Raw genomic sequence first — 24,464 nt, forward strand, 5'->3', positions numbered from 1 at the left:
TGGTTGTGGGAAGAGGATTGTTTTTGGGTAGCTTGAGAAGACTATAGGGAAGATTTGCCTTTGCTCGAAGTAGAGAGAGCTATGTTTTGTCTTTGACTTTGAGAGAAGCTGGGCAGCATTTGGTGGGATGTGTTAAAATATTGCTTTGTTGTTTTGACCTATTGTCTGCCTTAATGACAGGCATGCCAGTAGAGAATGACCAGTTGAGGTGTGACACCTGTGCCTTCTGATAGACCAGAGAACCTTGCTGTGGAACATCATAAACGTCTTCACCTGCTTAAATCCTATCCTGAAAGCTTTGCTCTGGGTGATTAAAACAGCTGTACTATTACACATGGTGACCCCGACTGTACACCTGGAGCACCTATTCATTACAACTCCCACTTGCACCATCAAGAAGAAATTTCACTTTTAGGGACTGTGGAGATGCTCATGCTCGTCATTAATAGTAGCTATTAGCTTAGTCTCTGTGAGATTAATCTATTTGCTTTTATGCCAGTGACAATCCCTGATACGCCAGAGATGATAGGCTTGATATATGCCTAAGATAAGGCAAGATACGTCAGATAACAAAGAATGTAAGGCATGGTACACCAGATAATGATATATGCCTATGACAAGGCGAGATATGCCTCTAGGTTGGTGCCCTAGTAAAGAAGCAGCTCTGCAGGACAGAGATGAGCTACCAGAGAAACTGGGGGTTGGTGCCTCCTTTTGATGAGAATGTAATGGGTAATCAAATAACAAAAGAAGAGAACTTGATACTGGGAGCCATTACTCATATCTTGAAAAAAAGAGCACCAACATAAGATGAAAAGACACAGGAGCAGGGAGAGAAGGCTTTGTTCAGGGCAGCAACAAAAGTAAAGAAAATTGCTATGTCTTCCTTTGCAACATGGAGACTAATTAAAAATTCCTTAGACCAATTAGCAGACCATTGTAAAGCCCCCACAATAGTAATCAATGCCATTCCACCAGGACAAAACTCTTCTTTGACATCTACATCCTCCCCCTCCACCACCATGGCCACTAAACCCACCTGCACCCCTGGAGCTGCAGACACTAGCACCTAACAGCAACAGCAGCCCACTATCCCCCCTGCTGCTAGAACCCCCCGCTGCTGCTGAGTCTAAAGTTCTCCAATGTGTTTTGATTGTGGACAGAAGGGATGTTCTAAGTTAAAAGTTAAAATATCAGAATTGAGTTTTGGGACTGAGTGCAGCAGTGAGAAGGCACTGACTTTTCATCTACCTATCTTGAGTCTCAGAAACGGCCACAGAAAGAGAATGAAAGGTGCCTCAGCAGGGGACAAAACAATAATTAAGCTCAAATTGCTGCTATCACCATCCACTGAAGTCTCCCTGCCTTCGAGGAAAGCTTCACTTTGACTGGAAGCTGTAAAAAAAAGGCAGCTGCTGTGAATTTGGTGGTGATGCCCCCTTCCCCCCCATCTCCCCCCCTTCTATGGCTGCAATGGCTTTGTTGAGCTGTCCAGCTGCCCCCCCCGCCCCCCCCCCCTTCTTTCCCTTGCCTTCTTTCCCTAGCGTGGAGAAGAGGAGGCTCAGGGGTGACCTCATTGCCCTCTACAACTACCTGAAGGGTGGTTGTAGCCAGGAAGGGGTTGGCCTCTTCTCCCAGGCAACCAGCACCAGAACAAGAGGGCACAGTCTCAAGCTGTGCCAGGGGAGGTTTAGACTCGAGGTGAGGAGGAAGTTCTTCACCGAGCGAGTCATTCATCATTGGAATGGGCTGCCCAGGGAGGTGGTTGAGTCATCGACCCTGGAGGCGTTTAAGGGGAGATTGGGCGTGGCACTTGGTGCCATGGTCTAGTCATGGGGTCTGTGTTGATAGGTTGGACTCGATGATCCTCGAGGTCTTTTCCAACCTAAGTGATACTGTGATACTGTGATACTAGTTCAGAGCTTAGCTTTCTGACATCAATAAAGTAAATCTGGAGCTTGGGAGAGCAAATGGAGCTAGAGCAGCAGATGGCAGCTCTAGACACAGAGAGAAATAAGGCTGAGTCTGGAAAGCAGGCTGGGTTCTCACACCCCTGGGCCTCACTAGCAAGAGAAGGACAGTTCTGTGGGATTGGCAGAGGACCAACAGGAACAATACATGACAGAGAACATGGAGACTGCAATGTTGCTAAAAGGACAGGAGATGGCAGCAAAGACCAAGACATGGAAGGACTTTATTTATCAAATAAGTTTTTATCCTTCTAATGCCTGCGTGTTACTGAGTCCTAGATGAGGACCATGGTTAATCTTTTCAGCACAGGTACATTTTGGAGTGATCATTCCATGTCCATGCAGGTTAGTGAAGGATACTGTTGAATGGCTATGGGAGGCACTGAATTTGATTTCCTCACTTCACATTCAAGATCCTCCCAGGACCCCTCAAGGACAGCTCCCTGCAGTGAGCACATGGCTTTATCCCTGGCCCTGGGGAAGAAATGCCCCCAAAAGTGGCCTTTTGGGCAAGAAATGTCAAAGAAAAACCAACCAAAGACAATACTTTATTAGGGTTGGGGTTTCCATTCTAATTAGGCATTAGCCTTGGGTTGAGGTTTTTCTTTTACCTCTAGGAAACCCAAAGTGTTGAGGAACAAACAGCCAAATCCCAGCCCAGCTGCAGTGGTGGTAGTGGCTGTGCTGACTCAGCATTGTCATTACTCCCCTCAGCACTGGCTGGTGCTGAGAAGGGCAGGGGCACATTTGCTTCTGAGGAAAGAAGGTGTAAAAGGCCTGCTGAAGAAGGCCCCCCCGGGGGGTCACGTTTGACCTGGCAGTGCCGGGGTCGGTGTATTGCTGTGTCCCCTGGGGCATGCTGGTCACCTGCATGGGGGTGAATATGCCAGGTGAGGGAGGAGCTGCAGATGAAGCCCTTGCTGCAGCCTGTGCAGGTAAAGGGCTGTCACATTTGTGGGTGCAGTGGTGCTGACCAAGGACAGCCATCTGGGTGAAGCTCTTGCCTCAGGCAGCTCAGAGGTGCAGCTGCTTCTGGCTGTGGACGCAGCAGTGCCGGATGAGGTTGGAGCTGAGGTTGAAGCTCTTGCTGTAGTCACCAGAGACAGAGAGCTGGGCACTGGGCTGGGGACAGTGGGGCTTTACCAGCACCAAGCTGGGTGGGAAGCTTTGCCCACCCTCAGGGCACTGATGTGGCTGCTTGGGTAGCACAGAGGTGCTGATATGGGTTTGCCCTCTTCCTCCTCCTCCTCTTCCTCCTCCTTCTGTTTATTCTTCTTCTATTCCATATCCTAATCCTCTTCCCATTCATCACTTTTGTCTTCTTCCTCCTCCTCCTAATCCTCATATACTTCATCCTTCCTGTCCTCATCCATGTCTTCATCAACCACTTCTACTATTCCTCAAGGATGAGCTTTGACTCCTCCAAATTATTCTTCAGGTGATTCTTCTCCTCCAAGATCATGTCCAGGTCCTTCTGGGAGGCCATGCTGCTGAGAGGAATGGTGCCCCCTGTGCTCTTGGGCAAATCCTTGGGGACCAAGTGACTGAGAAGTAAGGACACTGTGTGTGACTTCTTGCAATGGAGGGATCAGAGCCCTAACTCCTGTGCTGAGTCCCCTGGTTGTAGTGCTGATGGGAATGACACCCCCAGGACATAGCCACCCTAACCATCCCCCTCTGCCTAGGCAACTGATACCTGACCACCTGGGGCTCAGGGAGATGAACTTCTAAATTCCCATCACAACCAATGACCCTCAAAGCTCCACAAGTGGTGAAGTGTGGTTTGGGAGGAGAGACTGGAGAGAGCTGGGAGGTGCTCAGGGGTCAGCAGGACTCTGGGACTTTGCTGCTGTTCCAAAGCTGGGCTCTTTACCTTCTGGCCTGTTTCAAGGAGCAGGTCTGCAAACTTTGCTCCTCCCCAGCACAAAGGAGCAGGGCTGATGGAGAGAAGAGAAGGATATGACCCCAGGCAGAGAGAAGGTAAGGCTTCAGAGGAGAGGACTGACCTGCAAGGAATGGCTCAGCCCTGAGCAGGGCTCTCCCAGCCTTGCTCTTCTCTCCCTATGGCTTGAGGGTTTGTCACCTCCTGCCAGCTCAGTGCATCTGTGCTTTGGGGTTGGAACTAGATGATCCTTGTGGTCCCTTCACTATGATACTATGAACTCTGGAGGTCAAAAAAACTTCAGGGTCTGTGCAAGTGGCAAAAGATCCCAGGGTGATTCAGCATCCAAGGTTCTCCAGATCAGAGAAAAACACCTGATGAAAGTCAATGATCTCCACCTCTAAAAACAGTGACCCTAAAGCCAGAACCTTGGAGCTCACCTGGATCACAGCAGCTGTGTCCAGCATCTCCCCCACTCAGACATCTCTCAGGCACAACCTGCACCAAGGGCCAGCACCAAGTCAGACTTCTCCAGGCTCAGTTCTCATCCTCTGAGAATGTTGAAGCTTTGTGAGTGTTTTCCCTGAGCTCCAGGAGAAGGAAACTGAACTCCAGGGCAGCCTCTCTGCCAGCCACCTCTCCACCTCTCTGTGTCTTTGGACAGACACCTTTGCTGACACCATCTTGGGGGGCTCTATGTTCCACTGGAGGTAGCCAGCTCTGTCCCTGTGTCTGTGTGTTTGGTGCTGCTCTCCAGGCACAGCCATAGGAATAGATTTGAATTCAGGATTTATTCATGAGGAAGGGCTGCTAGGATCCAACCTTTTCATCTGCTTCTCACTCTCAAGAACTCTTGACTGGCTGAGAAATCACAGCCATGGCAGAACTTGTTGGCTTTGCCTCATCCATGTGGACAGGCAAGCTGCTGAGAGACAGCTTGTGCTGAGCAGATGGTTCCAGAGGCCTTGGATTGCTGAGGCAACTTTCTCAGCCTTGGCTTTGCTTAGCTTCCAAAGAGCAACAATTCTTCTGTGGCTGTGTGCAGGCAGTTCTCTAATGAAAGCAGGGGGCAGCTGGTGCCATGGAGCTGTGAGCTCCAGCTGCAGAGAGCAGTGGAGAAGTCTGATGCAAGGAGCAGGGATGTAAGGCCCAGGTGGGCAGGGACAGCAATGGGGAGGTTGGGGAGGGTGAGGAGCAAAGTTGTCCACTCAGTGTCAGCCCTCAAAGGACAGCTTCTCCTCCCAGTCCAGACCCCCTGAGCAGACAGCCTGCATCATTCTGGCTTGGTGGATGCTGCTGTCACCTCTGCCCTCATCTGAGAAAGAATCAAATAGTTTGCCATCAAAATCTGAGCTTTGTGAGGTGCACTTTGAACTCTTGAAGTAAACAATGAAGACACAAAGTGCTCCTCAGGGCACTTGGGAATCATTCCATGAACCTCAGGTACTGAGAGAAGAGTGAAGAAACTGGGCAAGAAGGAAGAAGCAAAACACAAAGTACCTTGAAGCATTGATTGGCCCCACTGAGGCTTGTTACTGCCAAAGCCTCCCCAGGGACTCGTTAGAGCAGCTCAGGAGAGGCTGTGATTGCAGCAGGCAAAGGCAAAATGCAGGAGAGCAAACTCTGGCTCTGGTTTGTGGAGCACAAAGGCCAAGGCCTGAGCACAGCCCCTGGGCAGGCAGATCCTGTCCCTCATGTGTGGGTCAAGGCTCTTCAGGTGCAGTGGGGGTGGGGGGTGGGTTTCATAGCAGCATAGCATGGCCTAGGTTGGAAGGGACCTCAGAGCTCCTCTGCTCCAACCTCTGCTCAAGGCCTCACCCAGCCTGGCCTTCAACACCCTTAGGAGAGGGCATCCTACCTGGGCAGCCTATTCCAGAGTCCCACAACCTTCATAAGAAGAACTTCTTCCTAAGACCCAGTCTAAACCTCCTTTTCCTCACCTTCAAACCTTTCCCTCCTGTCCTGTCACCAGACACCCTCATGAAAAGTTCCTCTTCAGCCTTCCTGTAGGATCCCTGTAGGGTTTGTGATGCTGGGTGGAGGACAAGAGCCTGACAGTCCCCAGCCTTCCTGGGGCTGTGGAAAGAGGCAGTGAGGCCCTCCCAGTGCCCTAGGACAATATCTTCTCACAGGCCTCAGGGGCAGAGAATTGCCAGAGTCAAGAGGGCACAGCCTTGGCTTCTCTTCATCACTCCCACCACTGCCATTGCCCTTTGCCAGCTCTCCCACAGCTTTGTCCTGCACTGTCTCACAGCTGCTTCTCCTGCCCTGCAGGCTGCAGACACTCATCTCACTTCCCCACCTTGGCCTTTCCATGCCTTCACTGACACCTGCCCACACTCACACTCTGCTCCTTGGGACACAAAGAGAAGGGCTGATCCCAGACTCCTCCTGGAGATCTTCTCAGGCCACAGCACTACCCTTTGGGAGAGGTTTCTTGATCCTCATGGCCAGTCTGCACCTGCCAGGCTGCACAATGTAGCAGTGTTCCTCTCTCCTGCTCTTTCCTACCTCACCAGGAGCTCCCAAGGCTGCTGGCCTTGCAGTTTCTTGGCTAGACAGCACCAAGCCCTGTGCCTGCTGCTGTCCCATCAGGTACTCAGGCAGCAGAGACACAGCAACCAACCCATCAGCCCCTTCCTGCAGTCAGCCCAGGCCCTTTGGCAGAGGGCATCTCCCAGATCACTGTGCCCATCTGCCAGCCATGGACCCAGGGCTGCATTATCAGCTCCTGCAGACACAACTGACCTCACAGTCCCTTTCCCAGCTGTGTTCCTGCTGTTGGCCAATCCTCTCAGGAGGCAGAAGTAGCCTCACCTCCCCCTTCCCAGTCCTTGGCTTCCTACTGAATGGTGAGTTCCTGAGACACAACTGAGCACAGGATTGTGTTGTCGGACAAGAGGGGACATGGGTCCCAGGAGCACCTGTGCAATTCAGGCCTTGAAGAATTCTCTGTTGATAATATACTGGCGGAGAGGAGATGTGAGAAAGTGCTGATTGCTTGGTATGCTGAAGTCCAGCTGCCCCTGAGATGGGAGGCAAGCAAGATAAGGAGGAGGCGAGATCTGGGAAAGAGAGCAATTAGGCCGGATGGAAGAATTCCACAGAGTTGTGAAAACAATGATGTAACCTTTTAGAGAGCAACCAATAGTATGTTGCCAAGTGGGCATAATTATAGCAAACTGTATATAAGATGTGTCTGATGCTCAATAAAGTGGAATCCGCTGATCAAATTGGTCGCTAAAGCGGCCCCCTTCTTGCAGTAAGTGGCGCTCGAACACGGGACCCTAATGAAGACAAACGTTAGGGTTTAAGAAGTTCTTCGGGACGTTGGGAGATTCGCAGTAAGCCGGGAGGCAAGAAGACGGCCGGCCCGGGATAGCAGTACCGGAGGCTGCAAGAAAAGGGAAGACAGCCTTGAAGCCGAAGACGCTGTAGAGCCGGAAACTGCTTAAACAAGGACTGTGCGCACAGGTATTAACGTTTAAATACGGACATGGATAGGCAGGCAGCGTATGATTTATTTATATGCTTTTTAGAAAAGCGACAGTGTAAGTTAAATTTTACAAAGGAGTTGGTGCCGCTGTTAAGCTATGCAGGAGAGTTAGGATATTTTAAGGACCCAAATGAGGTGTTTGAAAAATTGCAGTGGAAAAAGTCTGGACAAGACTTGTGGCTGCATGGCTTAGATGATGAAAAACGAGCAAAGGAGTGTGGAAAATGGTGGAAGATGGTTATGACAGCATTGGATCAGCATCGTGCTGAGCAAATGGCAGCTTATCAAGCCAGGGTACGATTAGATTATACGGACCCAAATGGAGCAAGTGTTACACATGCTGGGTTGCCTTTGTCAGAAGAGGTTCAGGATTATTTAAGAAAGGAGAAGGCTGCGTGTGTAAAAGGGTTAGGTGGCAGAGTCGAATTACAATCTGTAACACAGGACTCTGCTGAGGAGCCTTCCCCGTCTCGTTTAGCTGAGCAAATTGTACAGGACAAGAAAGTAGGTGAGGGAGAGAAGACAAACAGGGCGATAGATCCTGGAGGTGGTGTTAAAGATCATGCAAGAAAGCACACAGAGTATTGGCGAAAGGTTGCAGAGCACTTAAAAGCCGAAGGAGATCAGGAAGGGCTTAGCCGGCTGGCTGCTTCACATCAAGTTCTTCCAGTAATGTATACACAGGTCCCTGGGGAGCAAAATGTTTTTCAGGCTGATGTAACCCAATTGCCATGGAAATTGTTATCTCAATTACGACAGACTGCGAGTCAGTTTGGGGTTCAATCTGAACCAGCTAGACAGATGATTGATTTTATTTATATGAACTATAATATGTTACCTAGAGATTCTTATAATGTTATGAAGCTGATCCTAACAGCATCTCAATTTATGACATTTTTGAATGAGTGGGAACACCTAGCTAGACAATCAGCTGGAGTACAAAGACAGCAAAACGACCCACTATTTGATGTAACAGTAGATCAGTTGTGTGGAACGGGACAGTATGAGAGACCAGAGTTACAGGCACTTTTACAGCCGCCTGTTTTGCAAGCATCAGCCCAGATAGTAAGGATGGCTTTTGAAAAGCAGAAGGATGGAAATGCAAATCCTCACTATATGGGAATTAAGCAAGGTAGACAGGAACCTCTTGGTGAATTTGTGGATAAGTTGCTTGCCGCACTTAGAGCAGCAAGCGTAGGAGAAGGTATCCGAGAGGCAATTTTAAGGCAGTATTTAATGCAGAATGGGAACCAGCAGACGCCAACAGCTTATTACATCAGCAGATCCTAGATGGACGGTAGCCGAATTGTTGCAGAGGGCTCAGGACTTGCCAAGCAATCCGATGGCCATGCTGACGGAGGTGATTGATAAGGGATTACAAAAACAGGCTGAGGTGTTGTCAATGACAATGACAAAACAGCTTGAGCATAGTCAACAGGTTATGGCAGCCTTAGTACCTTTGCGCACAAACTCGAAAGGGCAAGGCCGACCCTATAAGCAGTCATCAGACGAAATACAGTGTCATCGAAAAGCGTAAGGCGGAGATATCATCTAAAGTAATGCCTGGACTTTTGGCCAATAGATCCGCTTTAGGGCATTTCCCTAGCGGAGATAGTTATTTTGATGAAGCTTGTTGGAGAGAATACAGGAACAAGTTGTGGGACTTGGTTATAGATGGTGATAAAACTGCTATAAAGCTGCAAGAGTCGTGGCGAGAATGCATGAACTGTGTTAAAACCTACGAACTGAAACAGCGAATGGCTGCTGCAGTTAGAGCAACTTTGTCAGGACGAGATGCAGCGCCAGGTGTATCTGAGTTGCAGCTGAAAGATGTGTCTGAGAACTGTCGACCGATCGACCGGGGCCGCCCCCGATACATCTTGCGGCGACCACACCGCGTTTACCAGCCGTCACCACTGCCGTTTGCACACAGCGGGGAACCTTCCTCTGACATCGCCAGCGACGGCTCGGACTCGGAAGATAACACCGGCAGCGAGGAATTCAAACAGCGCCGACTTTGCTTTACGGCCCCTCTTAGAAAAAATGGAGCGCTTGGAGGCTCGCGGTTACAGCGTTCCTGCCACCGCACTCCTCCCGCGAGCCCTGCCGGCCCCCGCGGATACCGACGGCTCCGACCAAGGCGGTACCGGCTGACGCACCACCGACACCGACAGCACCGACAGTAGCAGCGGAGCAGCTGCCACGGCAGCAGCCCCCACCCCTTTCCCCCGCAGCGGCTTTAGCCGCACTACTCTGTTTTGATTTAAAGCAACAGTACTCATTTTGTCATTTCTGATTGTAACGTCTTTCAGAGATTTGTTATTTAGAGTTTTGTTAAGTTTTTCTAATAAGCATAATGAATAAGTAAGCATTTGGTATTTATAAGTACTTAGTACATAGTAATTGCAGTAAGGTGTATGCACTTAGTTAAGAGTTCAAATTGTAAGATTTTCTTTTGGTTCGAACCTTCTTAGTTGTCTGCCTAGGCATTTCAAAGGAGCTCCATGTAATATAGTTAGGGAATGTATAAACAGGTTTTAATTTTGGAAAGTGTTTTTTAGTTAATGTAACAATTTTATTTCTTTTTAGACACTGATTTGATGGATTAATTTTAACATAGTCTTTTAAGGATTTTTGGTATTAGCATAAGTTAAGGTTTGTAGTAAATAGGTATTAATTTTAACAACTATTCCTTCACTAATGTGCAGAAGAACCAAGACTGAGAGGAAACAGCATTTCCCATGAAGTCGAACATCGATCACAATAACTGTTATGATAATCTGGGGTCAAAAGCATCAATCAAAAAAAAAAAAAAAAAAAAAAAAAAAAAAAAAAAATTTGTCCTGACTGCTGAATTTGAAAATAGGCAGTTTGGGCTGGTAAATACAGAAAACCTATTTTGTGGTGAGAAAAAGGATTTAAATCCCCATGGAAAATTATTGAAAGGGATTGGCATAAGTGGGAAATAAAGACTAGAGAAATTTTAGTTGGGAAATCTCAGGAATAATTAAAAGGATTAGTAAAAGGAAAAGTAAGAGACGTAAGATTTTGAAGGAAGAGGAATTGAAATAACAAAAGCACAATGGGAAATGGTAAACAAACTAACCAAGGAAATAGAGAAGAGACTCCAAATGGAATTTTGAAGTGGGTTAAGGAGTTAAAAAATCTGTAGGGCTCCTGAAGAATGTAACTGCTGCCGAGAAGAAAATACACCCGGCTGCTGGTTGCACCCCAGCAGGCCGAGGAGGCAGAGTTCACATATACCTGGTGGAGCCTAATTTTGATCCTAACCCTATTTGTACATAAGTAGTCCAATCAAAATCAAAAACCACGTTCCCATGTGTGGAATCTTGATCAGACCGGAGAGAAAAGACTTGGACTTGAAAAAGCAATGGTAAATTTTTCTGCTACAGTTGAAATCATGGTAAATGCAAGCACAGATGCAATAAAAGTGCAGCAAATTGAAATCAATAGTCTCTCGAAAATATCTACTCAGAATAGATTAGCTTTGGATTTTTTATATGTTAAGGAAGAGGGTGTATGTGTAGTCATAAATGTAAGTTGTTGTAGTTATGTTAATCTAGATAAACGAGTGGAAACAGATTTACAGGCGATTGTAAACCACAATCAGATATTACATCAGATTTCTTTAGATGATACTTCTTGTGGATTTAAAGAAATATGGGATAAATTAACTTTCTGGTTACCAGATCTAAATTGGCTTCAACATTTGTTTGTAATATTGTTGGAACAATTGTAATATTGCTATGCATAATACTCTGCAATTGTTGTTACAAAATACTAAGACCTTTAAGTAAGATTGCTCATGTCAATGAGTTACAAGTAGAGAATTATGATCAGAATGTGATCAGAACAGATGAACTTAATTATGATCCAATTAAGAAGGTTCTGAAATATCTGGAAATTTTAACACAAATCAATGGTGACAAAAAAAAAAAAAAAGGGGGGAATTGTGATGAATATACTGGTGATTTGTGTTAAAATTGTAAGACTTAGAGTGCACTGGGATTAAGGGTCAGGATCTTGTGAGGCCTGTTTAGAGGGTAAAGAGAAAGAAACCTCTCTTGCATACTTGCAAGGACACTGTCTGGTTAATTGGAGACACCACGGCTGAGAAGGAGCTGTCTTAAAGATAAACATTCAGAACTGGGAATTTGTTTTCTTCAGATAAGAAGCCTGCACAATTGAGCATGTGTGAAAGTGGATGCTTTGACCCTTACCACACTGAATGTAGGGAGAAGGGATTTGACCACCTATTCTAAGACTATCATATGCCTCCCTTCTATTTAGCATAAGTTTGCTTATATAGATGATGAAACTATATAAGATGAAGAAAACTATTGTAAGGTTGCTTTTTGGGTGAAGTTGGTACCAATAAGAGATCAGTATTACTAGGATGACCAAAAACACATTATTATGGGTAATTTTATATTGGGCAAAGCAATGAAGCTCTTTTGCTCTTGCTGATTGCCTGCAAGTTTTCTGTCTGTGAAGCTAGAGCCTGGCCAGATCTACCTTTACAGATTAAAGAAATCTTGCTACCATTAAACAAATTATGATTTTTGACCATCCTAGAGAAAATAAAGATGCAACATAACAGGTAATAATGAATTGATTGAACTTTTTCAGACGTGTCTGATAGGGATACCCAGACTTAATGTAAATATGTTTGTTAATTATAGTAGTAAGTTTTAAGGTTCTTAGGTATTATTGTACTCATTTTGATTATTGTTAAACTTGTTTATAATTGTATTATGCAAAGTGTTCAAAGAATAACTTCCAAGGCCTTACTTGCACAAAAGAAAAACGGGGGAATTGTTGTCGGACAAGAGGGGACATGGGTCCCAGGAGCACCTGTGCAATTCAGGCCTTGAAGAATTCTCTGTTGATAATATACTGGCGGAGAGGAGATGTGAGAAAGTGCTGATTGCTTGGTATGCTGAAGTCCAGCTGCCCCTGAGATGGGAGGCAAGCAAGATAAGGAGGAGGCGAGATCTGGGAAAGAGAGCAATTAGGCCGGATGGAAGAATTCCACAGAGTTGTGAAAACAATGATGTAACCTTTTAGAGAGCAACCAATAGTATGTTGCCAAGTGGGCATAATTATAGCAAACTGTATATAAGATGTGTCTGATGCTCAATAAAGTGGAATCCGCTGATCAAATTGGTCGCTAAAGCGGCCCCCTTCTTGCAGTAGATTGCACACTCAGCCCTCAGCCTCCTTGTGGCCAGAGCCTGAGCAGATCAAAGTTTCACCAGATCCATCTGGGAGATTTCCTACCAAGGGTTTGAGTGGAGAAGCCTTCAGCAGAGGACCTGTTGTATCTGTCCTTGTACACTTGTGGAAGAGATCCTTGCACATCATCTTGTCCAATGATCCTGCTCAGTTCTGCATCTGGGAAGGAAGAATAAACTGCAGCTGTATAGGCTGGAAGGTGATCTGCTGGAGAGGAGACCTGAGAGTCTTTGTGGATAACAAGTTCTGTATTGGACAGCAATGTGCCCTGGTGCACAAGTAGGCCAATGGGATGCTGGGGTGCATTCAGAGAAAGCTGTCCAGCAGATAGAGGGAGATTCTCCTCCCCCTTTACTCTGCTGTGGTGAGGCCACACCTGGAATATTGCATCCAGAAGTTTCCCATAGTGTTAATAGTCAGGGACACTATTGGGAAAGTATCTCCAGGCTGTGGTTAGAGCAGAGAAGTGGAGGCAGTGCTGATAGGTCAGGACAAGCAGAGGAAGATGTCTCTGATGCTGACTAAACCTGGAGGTGTTTCCATTAATACAAAGGGTCAAACCCTGACCCACAGATGCTGGTAAGGGAGCTCCTGTCCCTCACTCACCCCTCAGAGCTCTTCTTGGCACATTAAGATACAGACAGAACCAATGCCAAGGGCAGGACTATGGCACAATCCCTTTCAGCCTCCTAAGGAAGGACAAGGAAACAATCAAGGAGGCAATGAAGCCCCAGGGCTGGAAGGAGGAGTTGTCTCCTCAGGGGCATCAGTGGCACAGACCACAGCCAGAACCAAAGGCAGGAAGAGCTTGGCTCTGCCAGGAGCCTTTCAGCTCTTCCACAGCCCTCTGTCATCTGCCCCACAAGCTTTCCTCTGCTGCTGCATCAGCTGAGCCTCTTTCCCTGCAGGCTGTAGTCACCTACCCAGCTGCCCCACATTGCTGGCACCTTCCTTTGCTGCTCTCTCTCCATCCTCCCTGGTTGTTCCTTGAAACTTCAAGCCTTGGAGTGCTCCAGGCTCCTGCTGGGGAATGTCTTGCCCCACAGCACTGTCCTGGCAATGACATTTCTTTCTCTTCATATCCAGTCTGGACCTGCCCAGGTGCATCTCATGGCTTTGTTTCTTGCTCTTGCAGTTGGTCACTGTGAAGTAGTTTCAAAGCACTCCTCACACACTCTCAGGCTGCCTCTCTACTGTCCTCAGTTTCCACACCACTGAACCCATGGCCTTCAGCTCTATCGTTTGCTCCCATCTTGGGAGACCTCTGGGCACTCTCCAAGGTGTTTGCATATGGAAATGCAGTGGTCACAGGCTAAGAAAGAGAAGTTTTAGCAAGTGCTGTAGTGTCTGGTCAAAGAGCAGTGGCTTTGAACTGAAACAGGGGAGGCTGAGATTGGATATAAGGAAGAAATATTTTACAGTGAAGGTAGAGGGCACTGGAACAGGTTGCCCAGAGAAGGGGAGATCCCATCCCTGGAATTGTCCAAGGTCAGGATGCTTATTCAACCTGAATTAGTGCAAGATATCCCTGCCATGGCTGGATGGCTGAACTAGAGCTCTTTTCCATCCCTTCCAAACCATTCCATGATTCATTGATCCTAATATCCCAAGCTTGTTCTCCATGGGACTGCAGAGAGTTACATGCACCATGGGGCTGTTCTCTTCTGACCTGGTCCCCAACACCTTCACAAAAAAGAAATAATTACTATGTCTTGGCCATGAGTTGCCAAGGTTTTACAGTGTTGTTATTATTATTATTATTATTATTATTATTATTATTATTATTATTATTATTATTTAATAGTAGTAATAATAATGTATCAATTCAAAGACATTTTCAACTATTGTGAATGTTTCCCCAAGTATATCGGTAGAAGAGGCTCCCATGATGGCCTGGCCAATGGAGGATGGGAACAATATGCCTGAACAGCCTGAGATCGGTAATGGGAAGGTAGAAAGTGTCTTTGGGGCTTGCAAGACTTACCATGGGCTGTCTAGGAAAAGATGCAAGGAAGGGATAAAGTGGGGTCAGGGTGGTTTATGGGGGAACAAGAATGGGAAAAGAGAGGGAAATGGGAATCAAGCAGCTGGTCCTGCATAAAGAGGTCACTTCCCTGGCTGTGCCTGTAACTGATCACTGCAGCTTGTCCTGTTTCTTTCCTGGGGAGAAGCAGCAGCCCACCTGTCAGGGTAGGCTGGGACCTGACTGGCTGAGTAGGGACCCTGAAGACATGGACCTGGGCACTGCCAGGGGTACAAGAGGAGCCACCAGTGAATGCTCACCATGAACAAGGCCAGGTACATCTGGGGCTGCATTAGGAGCAGTGTGGGTTACCTACACCAGGGGAGTGGTCATCTCCCTCCATTTAGCCTTAGCATCCTGATCCACATCTGCAGAGCAGGAGGTTCTTTTACAGACCCTGCAAATGAAACCAAGAAGGAACCAAGTAGCTGGTTGAGAAAAGCACCTGGCTTGTGCTTCACCTGCATGGGCAGGAAATACAGAAAAGGAGGGAAAGTAAGAAATAACAAAAGCAAAGAGAAAGTCACCACCATGGCTGCCAGCAACATCTCCCAGGCTCTGAAGGTCTCAAAAGCTGGGGGAGCTCCAAACTCCTATGTTACCCTTGCAGCTTTATTGCCTTTCCAGTCTCAGAGGTGGTCACAGTTCCTCAGCCAGCTGCCATGCCTACAGCATATTCAACTCCTGTCAGCACTGTTCCAGAGTTATGATGGGCATGCATGCTCTTCTGGCTCTGAACTGCTGCCTCACTCATCCTCGGGGGCGCTGTCCAGCAGCAGAGCCACAAAACTCTCAATGCATTCCATCATCTCTGTGTGCAGTCACACAGGGAGCCCCAGCTTGCATTGCAGCACTCTCCAAGGTGGAACCTGTGGCCTTGTCTGGTTATCAGCTGCTTCAGTGTGGTGGTTTGAGCCTTAACTGGGATTTAAGTACTCAGATGGGGGCAAGGCTGAGAATCCCTCCCCCACTCCCCCTTCTTCTTTCCTGTTTGAGAGAAAAAGGGAAGGGGAAAGAATAGGGAGAGAGAAGGGAAGGGAAGGGAAGGGAAGGGAAGGGAAGGGAAGGGAAGGGAAGGGAAGGGAAGGGAAGGGAAGGGAAGGGAAGGGAAGGGAAGGGAAGGGAAGGGAAGGGAAGGGAAGGGAAGGGAAGGGAAGGGAAGGGAAGGGAAGGGAAGGGAAGGGAAGGGAAGGGAAGGGAAGGGAAGGGAAGGGAAGGGAAGGGAAGGGAAGGGAAGGGATGGGAAAAAAAAAGAAAGTGAGATAAGGAAAAAAGGGAGGAGATAAATCTAATGAGAAATAATTTGGAGTCAGATTGAAAGTAGAGAGGTAAAGATTTTCTTTACACTATATATAGACATATATACATATATATATATATATATCAATAACAGGAAGAGTTCACAAGGGTAAGGAACAAGTCCATGAGTCCTTTGAAGAAACGTGGATGCAGCAGGGAGAAAGACCAGGCCTGACCACATGGCAGAGAAGCAGGAAGCCAGCAGCAACTCTCTTAGTGCTCTCTTCCTGGTGAGGCAGAAGCAAAAGAGCCCCAAATGGTTGCTGTACTCTCCCCTTTATAGGCTTGGACAGGGAGGGGGAGTGGAACAGACTAACCCAGTTTCCTGGGGAGAAAACCCACCTGCAGAAGGGAAGAGCTCTCAGAACCCCTCCCCCCCTACTTTCAGGATGAGCATAACCCAGCGCAGTGTTCCATATCTTATCCTCAGGACCAATGCCCTGATTAAAAGGCAGGCTGGGGTCTCACAGCACAGCTAGGACACAGGGCTGTTGGGGTTTGACTTCAGTGCTGCTGTAAAATCCCACAGCCCGAGTTCATGATTCTCCAGAAGTGCTGAAGGAGTTTTAAACTGCTGCTGCTGCCTTCAAGTTCTGCAGGAGCCACAGTGCCTTGGGAAAGCTCTGCCCCTGAAATCCCTGCACCCAAACTCTGAGTCATAAACCAGGAACCAAGTCTGGCACTAGGATTGGGTCTAAACCCACTTACACTTCTCTCTGCAGAGGAGGGTCCATGCTGAATGCTGTGACTCAACAGGAGAGCTTCTCTTACCCCCTTCACTCCCAATCTCCCTGCAAGATCATTCCAGCCCAGCCCCGAGGAGATTTTCCTGTCACAGTCATTCTAATCCCACCCCAAATCCAGAAAATTTTGTGTATTTCATCCATGCTGTGTCAGAGTGAACCTTGACACCAAACTGAACCTGTTTGCATCTCTGTTACACCTTGCTGAAGTCCATCAGCTTCGTTAACTGTGTCAAATCATCCTCCTGCTTCAGTCGAACTCACTGCAGCTTTCCTGTTCTGAGTGAGGTGAACTTGGGCTCTGACTTGTTTCTCCAAAGCCCTGGCCATTGATGTCCTAAACATGGCAACTCTTTCTTTGTTGTCAGGCTGTTGGGGACTAAGGGAGGTGAAAACACCTCCATGGTGTCTGTAGGTATCTGTAGCCCTGTGGAGAAGGACTTGTGGATATTAGAGTTAAAGAATCCTGGATGGAAGGGACCTAAAAGAGCAACTAATCCAAACCCATGACCATGAGGATGGACATCTTCCACCAGTTTAGGTTGCTCAGAGTTCCTGATCCTGGACACTTCAAGGGATGAGGAATCACAGAATTGTTAGGGTTGGAAGGGACCACAAGGATCAGCCAGCTCCAACCCCCTGCCATGGGCAGGGACACCTCACACTAGAGCAGGTTGCTCAGAGCCCTGGAGGCCTTAAAAACCTCTAGGGATGAGGCTTTCACCACCTCCCTGGGCAACCTGTGCCAGTGTCTCACCACCCACATGGGGAAGAACTTCTTCCTAGCATCCAATCTGAATCTACCCATTTCTAGTTTTGTTCCATTCCCCTCCAATCCTATCACTCCCTGACACCCTCAAAAGTCCCTCCCCAGCTTTCTTGGAGCCCCTTTCAGATACTGGAAGGCCACAACAAAGTCTCCTCAGAACCTTCTCTTCTCCCTTTCTCTGGGTAACCTTTTCCAGTGTCCTGCCACCCTCACCACAAAATATTTCCTCCTTATGGCTGATCTAGCTCTGCCTTCTTTCAGCTTAAAGCCACTGTCCTTTGAGCAGGGATTTGGAGGCATCTGACATATGACCACTAGGTAGTGGCTGAAGCCCCTGAGCCCAGTGCTGTGGAAAATGAGAAGGCAGAGGAGTAGCTTGAGAGTGCTTGGAGACATGTGAAGATTCCCTGACTAGTGAAGAGCAGAATGAGAAAGAAATAAAGCCACAAAGTGGAGCTGGGGAGGTCCAGACTGGAGATGAGGAGAAAGAAATGTCACTGCCAGGGCAGTGCTGTGGGGCAGGATGTCACTCAGCAGCACCCTGGACCAGCTCAAGACTTGAAATTTCAAGGAAGAGCCAGGGAGGATGGAGAGAGAGCAGCAAAGGAAGGTGCCAGCAAGGTGGGGCAGCTGGCTGGGTGACTACAGCCTGCAGGGAAAGAGGCTCAGCTGATGCAGCAGCAGAGGACAGCCTGAGGGGCAGATGACAGAGGGCTGTGCAAGAGCTGAAAGGCTCCTGGCAGAGCCAAGCTCTTCCTGCCTTTGGTTCTGGCTGTGGTCTGTGCCACTGATGCCTCTGAGGAGACAACTCCTCCTTGCAGCCCTGGGGCCTCATTGCCTCCTTGTCCAGCCTCAGGAGCCTGGGAGGGGTTGTGACATAATCCCGCCCTTGGCATTGGTCCTCTTCACATCTCACTGCTCCAGGAATCCCCCTGAGGAGTGAGTGAGGGACAGGATCTGCTAGTGGAGGAGCCAGGGGTCAGGGCTTGACCCTTTGCATTAATGAAACACCTCCAGGTTTGCTCAGCATCAGAGACATCTTCCTCTGCTTGTCCTGACCTCTCAGCACTGCCTCCAGTTCTCTGCTCCAACCACAGCCTGCAGACACTTTCCCAGCAGTGTCCTCACTGGGACCCATCAACAAGAGAAGAAACTTCAGAGTTTGAAAGTGACTTAAGCTTCTGGAGAGGTTTCATCATCTCCCTCTCAGTCTCTGATGTTTACCTGGCACCAAAGCCACCAGAGGGTCATTAAAATGCCCTTGGGTTGGTCCTCTGCTGCTCAGCTGGGCTGAGCTCCATGGCTGGAGGGAGCTGCTGGAAAGTAGGCAGCAGAGAATAGTGTCAGCTGTGCCCAGGAGCAGCTCCTCTGCTCTGCACAGCAGGGCTGAGGGCACTGCCAGTGGATCTCAGCACGATGAAGAAGGCAAAGAGAGCTTGGAGGTGTCCAGGAGGGTGACTGAGAGCTGACAGGAGGAGAAGTCACTGCAGTCACTGACACGGTGAGTCTGTGGGGGCAGGGCAGTGCAGGTGCAGCTCCTGGAGGCATCTCCTAAAGCTGGCACAGCCACAGCTGGTGGGGGCTGGAAGGAAATCTTCCTGTCCAGAGGCTCTTTTCAGGCTTTTCTGAAGAGCTGTGGAGCCCTGGGGTGCAGGCAGGGGTGGTGAGGGCTGTCCTTCAGAGCAGGGTCCCTGCAGCCCAGGGGCTGTGTGCTGGGGCAGGGACTGTGCTGCCTGCCAGGGTCAGCACTGAGGCTGCCCAGGGAGCTCCACACAGTGTTGTGGGGAGAAGCTGTGAGTGGCAGGAGACAGCCCTGGCACAGCAGGGCAGGGCAGGGTCCTTCTGCTGTGGGGAGAGAACTGTGCTGGCCAGAGCTGCTCACAGTCCTGGCTCACCTCTGGGCATTTCTGAGGGGGTTTTCCATAAGAGCATCAAGGCAGCATTTTGCTGGAAGGGAAGGAGTCTTGGCTTTGAATGTTGATCCCCTTGGTGTGCTGGGAGGGCAGTGTGAGACTAGAATTTCACTGCTGTTCATAAGAATCTGAGGTCTCATCAGCCTTTGTCTGAGCTTTTCCTGAGCCCCTGCACACCCAGAGCTGCCCCTGGGCAGTGTCCTGCTGCTGGGAGGGGTCTGAAGGGCAGAGCTCAGCACACAGGAGGTGGGATGGGCTCTGTCAGCAGGGACAGGGAGGAAAGCTAGGAACAGAGAAGCAGCTCCTGGCAGGGACAGCTGCCAGCAGCAGGGACATGGGCTGCAGGCGGAGAGGGATCTTCTGTCAGAGATGCCCTGGCAAGGGGGATCAGGAACCTCTGTGCCATTCTCTGCACTGCAGACACATTTCCTAATGCAACCTTTTGCTCTCCTCTTCTACCCAGCAGAGGCCCAGCAGTGCCCTCAAAGCTAGGGACTCCAGGTCAGGAGTCACAACCTTGGCAGCTGACATTCATCTGAAGGCTCCTGGAGTGTGCACACAAAAGGAGGACAAAAGCTCTTCAGCTCCATCCTGTGAGCAGCAGTGAGCAGAGCTGGGGAAGGAGAAGGCTTCACCCCCATCCCCTCTGCCTTTCTCTCTTCCCTTCACTGTCTCTGCAGCACTGCAGAGCTGTTCCCTGTTTCTCTACCTCTCCATGGGACTCTCATTCCCTGGGATTGGGCTGTTGGTCACTTTCTGTTCTGACACCAGAGGAATCTTCATGGCAATTCTGGGTCCCTGCTGTGTTTAAAGCTGTGATGAACCATCCCTGGTTGGTAGTGATGGGAAATGAGCTGATCCATTCCTCATGCAGCTCAGGGACAGGGGTTACAATGAGGCTGAGAGAAGTGTGCCCTAACTTGTCACTGCCTTTCCCTCCTTGGACAGGTCTCCATGGCCAGAGGCAGCAGATGGCCAACAGCAGCTCCATCACCCACTTCCTCCTCCTGCCATTCCCAGGCACAAGGCAGCTGCAGCTCCTGCACTTCTGCCTCTTCCTGGCCATCTACCTGGCTGCCCTGCTGGGCAATGGCCTCATCATCACCACCATAGCCTGGGACCACCACCTCCACACCCCCATGTACTTCTTCCTCCTCAACCTTGCCCTCCTTGACCTGGGTGCCATCTCCACCACTGTTCCCAAATCCATGGCCAATTCCCTTTGGGACACCAGGGACATCTCCTATGCAGGATGTATTGCTCAGGCCTTTCTCATTCTCTTTTTCATTTCAGCAGAGTTTTCTCTCCTCACCACCATGTCCTACGATCGCTATGTTGCCATCTGCAGACCCCTGCACTATGAGACCCTCCTGGGCAGCAGAGTTTGTGTTCACATGGCAGCAGCTGCCTGGGGTACTTGTTTCTTCTACGCTCTGCTGCACACAGCCAATACATTTTCCCTGCCCCTCTGCCAGGGCAATACTGTGGAGCAGTTCTTCTGTGAAGTGCCCGAGATCCTCAAACTCTCCTGCTCCACGTCCTACCTCAGAGAACTTTGGCTTCTTGTGGCCAGTGGCTGTTTTGTGTTTGTTTGTTTTGTGTTCATTGTGGTGTCCTATGTGCAGATCTTCAGGGCAGTGCTGAGGATCCCCTCTCAGCAGGGACGCCACAAAGCCTTTGCCACCTGCCTCCCTCACCTGACTGTTGTCTCACTGTTTGTCAGCACTGGTATCTTTTCTTACCTGAAGACCCCTTCCATCTCCTCTACATCCTGCAACCTGGTTTTGTCAGTTCTATACTCAGTGTTGCCTCCAGCAGTGAACCCTCTCATCTACAGCCTGAGGAGCCAGGAGATCAAGGCTGCCCTGAGCAAACTGATCCCTGGATGCTTTCAGAAGCAATAAACTCTTTGTCTTCTCCTGCAGAGCAGTTCTGATGTCACTCAGTGCAGGCCCAGCCTGGCTTCTATATCTTTTGGTGGTAGGGGTGGATTTTTCCTCTTTGTCATCACCTTTCTAATTCACTATCTGCTTTGCTTTTCTCTTTGAGAACTCATGTAACAGGACCTCTGCTCCTTCTTTGGTTAAACAAAATGAAGGACCTTTCCCAGAGCTTTAGGGACAATTCCTGCATGCAGAGTTGGCATAGAAAAGAGTCCCAGCACAGCCTCACTGCCAGGGAACACCTGCACTCCCTGGACCCCTGGTCCCCTCCTAATATAGGCTGGCACCTTCCTTTGCCAATTTGATCTCCTGAACACCTTCTTGTCAAACTTGCTCCTCACCCCAGTACAAACTGATCCTGATTCTCTCCCATATCAGCTCCACCTGTCCCAGCATAAATTTCATACTCTGACCCTCCCAGTCCAGAATGGCCACATCACAGTACAAACTGGATACCCTGATCCCATCCCTCTAGAAACTGAGCCTCACCTCACCTGGGTCCCTTTAAGCCTTCCACATACAAACTTGTCCTTGTCCCAGTATAAACTAATTTTCCTGATCCCATCCCAGTACAGTGTGAGACTCATCCCAGAATAAACTGGAAGCCCTGCATAGGTTCCAGTATCAAATGAATCTCTCCAACTGCAAAGTCAGTAACATGACCACCTTCCCAGTACAGACTGTGCCCCTTCCCAGTAAAAACTACATACCCTGAACTCTTCCCAGCATAGCTGTGGCCTCCTTCCAGAATAAACTGGATTGTCTTGCCCTCTCCCACTACAGTGTGGGTCCCATCCCAGTACAAAAGGCATTCCCTGGCTTCCCCCAGGACTGACTGCATCCATTCCAGTACAGTTTGGACACCTAATGCCCTCCCAGTACAGTGTGGGCCCTGTCCCAGTCTAAACCAGCTCCCTTTTACCCCTCCAAGTACACCTTAGGCCTTGTCCCACTATGAACTGGATGCCCTTATCTCCTACCAGTATAAACTGGGCAAGGCTTATTCTAAACTTAATCCCTTGGTTCCCTTCCAGTACAGACCCTGATCTAGCACAGTTGGGATCCCCTGGCCCCATTGTAGTACATTCTGGCCCTTATCCCATTACAAATTTGATCTTTTTAACCCTGTGGTGGTGAGAGAAGGTTCAGTTCTCCCTCCCCCACAAAGACAGAAACCACAGCTGACTCAGTCGGAGAAGCAAGACGAATTAAATCTGTATTTACAAGCAGGATGAAATGCAGGTTATATATACACAATATACAGTATTTACAATATATACAGAAATACACAGCAAAGAAAGTAATACAGAACAAAACTCCCTCCTCTGGACAGAGAAGGGTTCCCCCCCTGTACCCCCTCTCTCCCCCTACCTCCCTTTTTTCCCAAGAGGGTTAGAGAGGGAGAAAAGGTAATTATTAAGGAGGAAATTCTTGTTAGGCTCAAAAGCGCATGCAAGGATTAGTTTTCTTATCTCAAGGTTAACAGGTCCTGCCACTGTTGCTCAGAAGCAGACAGGCTGAAGAGACAGAACAGACTGGAACTGATGGAGAGACTCAAGCAGAACTGAAACTTAAAGTTGCATTCTACCAATCTACCAATGAAATTAATGTAGAATATCTGAATGTTTTCAAAATATTCAGCCAGAGGGTTCCAGCACTGTCCCTTTCTTAAAGGCACAGCCTAAAATGGTTGCACCCACCCAGCTCTCCCCCTGCCATTTCCATCCCTTCCCTGAGCTGTCTCAGCTCTCCCTGCCATTTCCTGACACCTCTGGATGGCCTCATGCATAGCAGCTCTGCCCTCGGAGGGACATTTCTTTGGCCTCATCTCCACTCTGAACCTTCCAAGCTGTCGGTGACTGTAGTGGGTTGAGAGAGAAGGCCTAGCTTTCTCTCCCCCACAAAGAGGAAAAAAACCACAGCTAACTCAGCCAGAGAAGCGGAAGGAATGCTATATTTTACAAGCAATGTGGAAAGGCAGGTTAAATATACACAATATATACAGTATTTACAATATATATACAGAAATATACAGCAAGGGAAAAAAAAAGAATACAGGAACGAAATTCCCTCCTCCGGACAGAGAAGGGTTCCCCTCCTGTACCCCACTCTCTCCCCCTCCCTCCCTTTTTTCCCAAAAAGGGTTAGAAAGAGAGAAAAAGGCAGTTATTAAGAGAGAAGAATTTTAGTAGGCCTATTAGTAGGATTAGTGCTTATCTTTATCCAAGGTCAGAACTCCAGCTGCTCAGAAGCAGACAGGCTGGAAAAGCAGGACAGAGAAAAACTGAGAAAGATTCCAACTGAACTCAAAACTTAAAGTTGCATTCTACCAATCTACCAATGAAATTTGTTTAGAATATCTGATTGGTTTTATTATTATTCCAAAACATTCAGCCAGAGTGTCCCAGCACTGTCCCTCTCTTAAAGGCACAGCCTCAAATGGTCACAGTGACATAGAATGGAGTCAATACAGATGAGCAGTATGATCTAGTATTGTTCATTTATTAAGGGAACTTCTACAGCTTATATAGACTCAGAGAGCATCGTTGGCATCGCTTCATTGGTTCCCTACGAGTGACCACACATTGTACTGTTATAGATTATTGGCACACGAGGTTGTTGATGCAGGCATGTGTCCTGTTATTCCCAGATAATTCTCTGTGTTTATAGCTACCAGTGCCCTGCTTTAGTTACATGCTGCAGGCACAGCACTGTTTTACTACATTGCTAGCCACTTCTGCACTTGTGCTGAGCATGGCATATCACCATGTCAGGCTCTAGGCCTACACTGCCAGATTGCTCACACTGCTCATCGCTGGCATTGCCACAGGAGGGTACAGAAATGTCATGGTGAGAGCTGCAAGGAAAGCAAGACGGGTGTCAAGAGCATGAAGGGAAAGAGCTGCAGGCATGGGGCAGTGTAGCACTACCTGCAAGGCTGAAAGCTCAACAGCACTGAGGTCTTTCTCCTTCTGTCTATGGCAGTTGCCTCTACCACCAAGGCCAGGGAAGTGAAATTTTAGCTTGAGACTCTGCAATTGACTGCCAGGCTCTGAGGTCAGGGTTTGGCCTTTCTGCTGCAGAAACCAAACCCAGGTGGGGGACAGTGTAGGACAACCTGTGGTGGGGATGGCAGTGGGCATTGGCAAGGCTGGAAGTCATCAAGAGAA

General features: G+C 48.5%; 2 protein-coding genes across 2 annotated transcripts in view; both read left to right on the top strand.

The window, feature by feature from the left end:
- LOC137457418 (zinc finger protein 208-like) overlaps positions 1 to 24,464 on the top strand; it is a gene marked incomplete at its 5' end in the record, with an annotated part of 316,357 nt that overhangs the window by 101,442 nt on the left and 190,451 nt on the right.
- On the top strand, positions 20,315 to 21,231 carry LOC137457410 (olfactory receptor 14A16-like; the record flags this gene model as incomplete). The annotated part of the gene is made up of 1 exon (XM_068169306.1): positions 20,315 to 21,231. A coding segment is annotated over exon 1 (909 nt), but the record flags the coding sequence as incomplete, so codon positions are not given.

This window comes from Melanerpes formicivorus, unplaced genomic scaffold (genome assembly GCF_026170545.1).
Source record: "Melanerpes formicivorus ecotype bairdi unplaced genomic scaffold, bMelFor1.0.p_v2 SCAF_178, whole genome shotgun sequence".
NCBI lineage: Eukaryota > Metazoa > Chordata > Aves > Piciformes > Picidae > Melanerpes > Melanerpes formicivorus.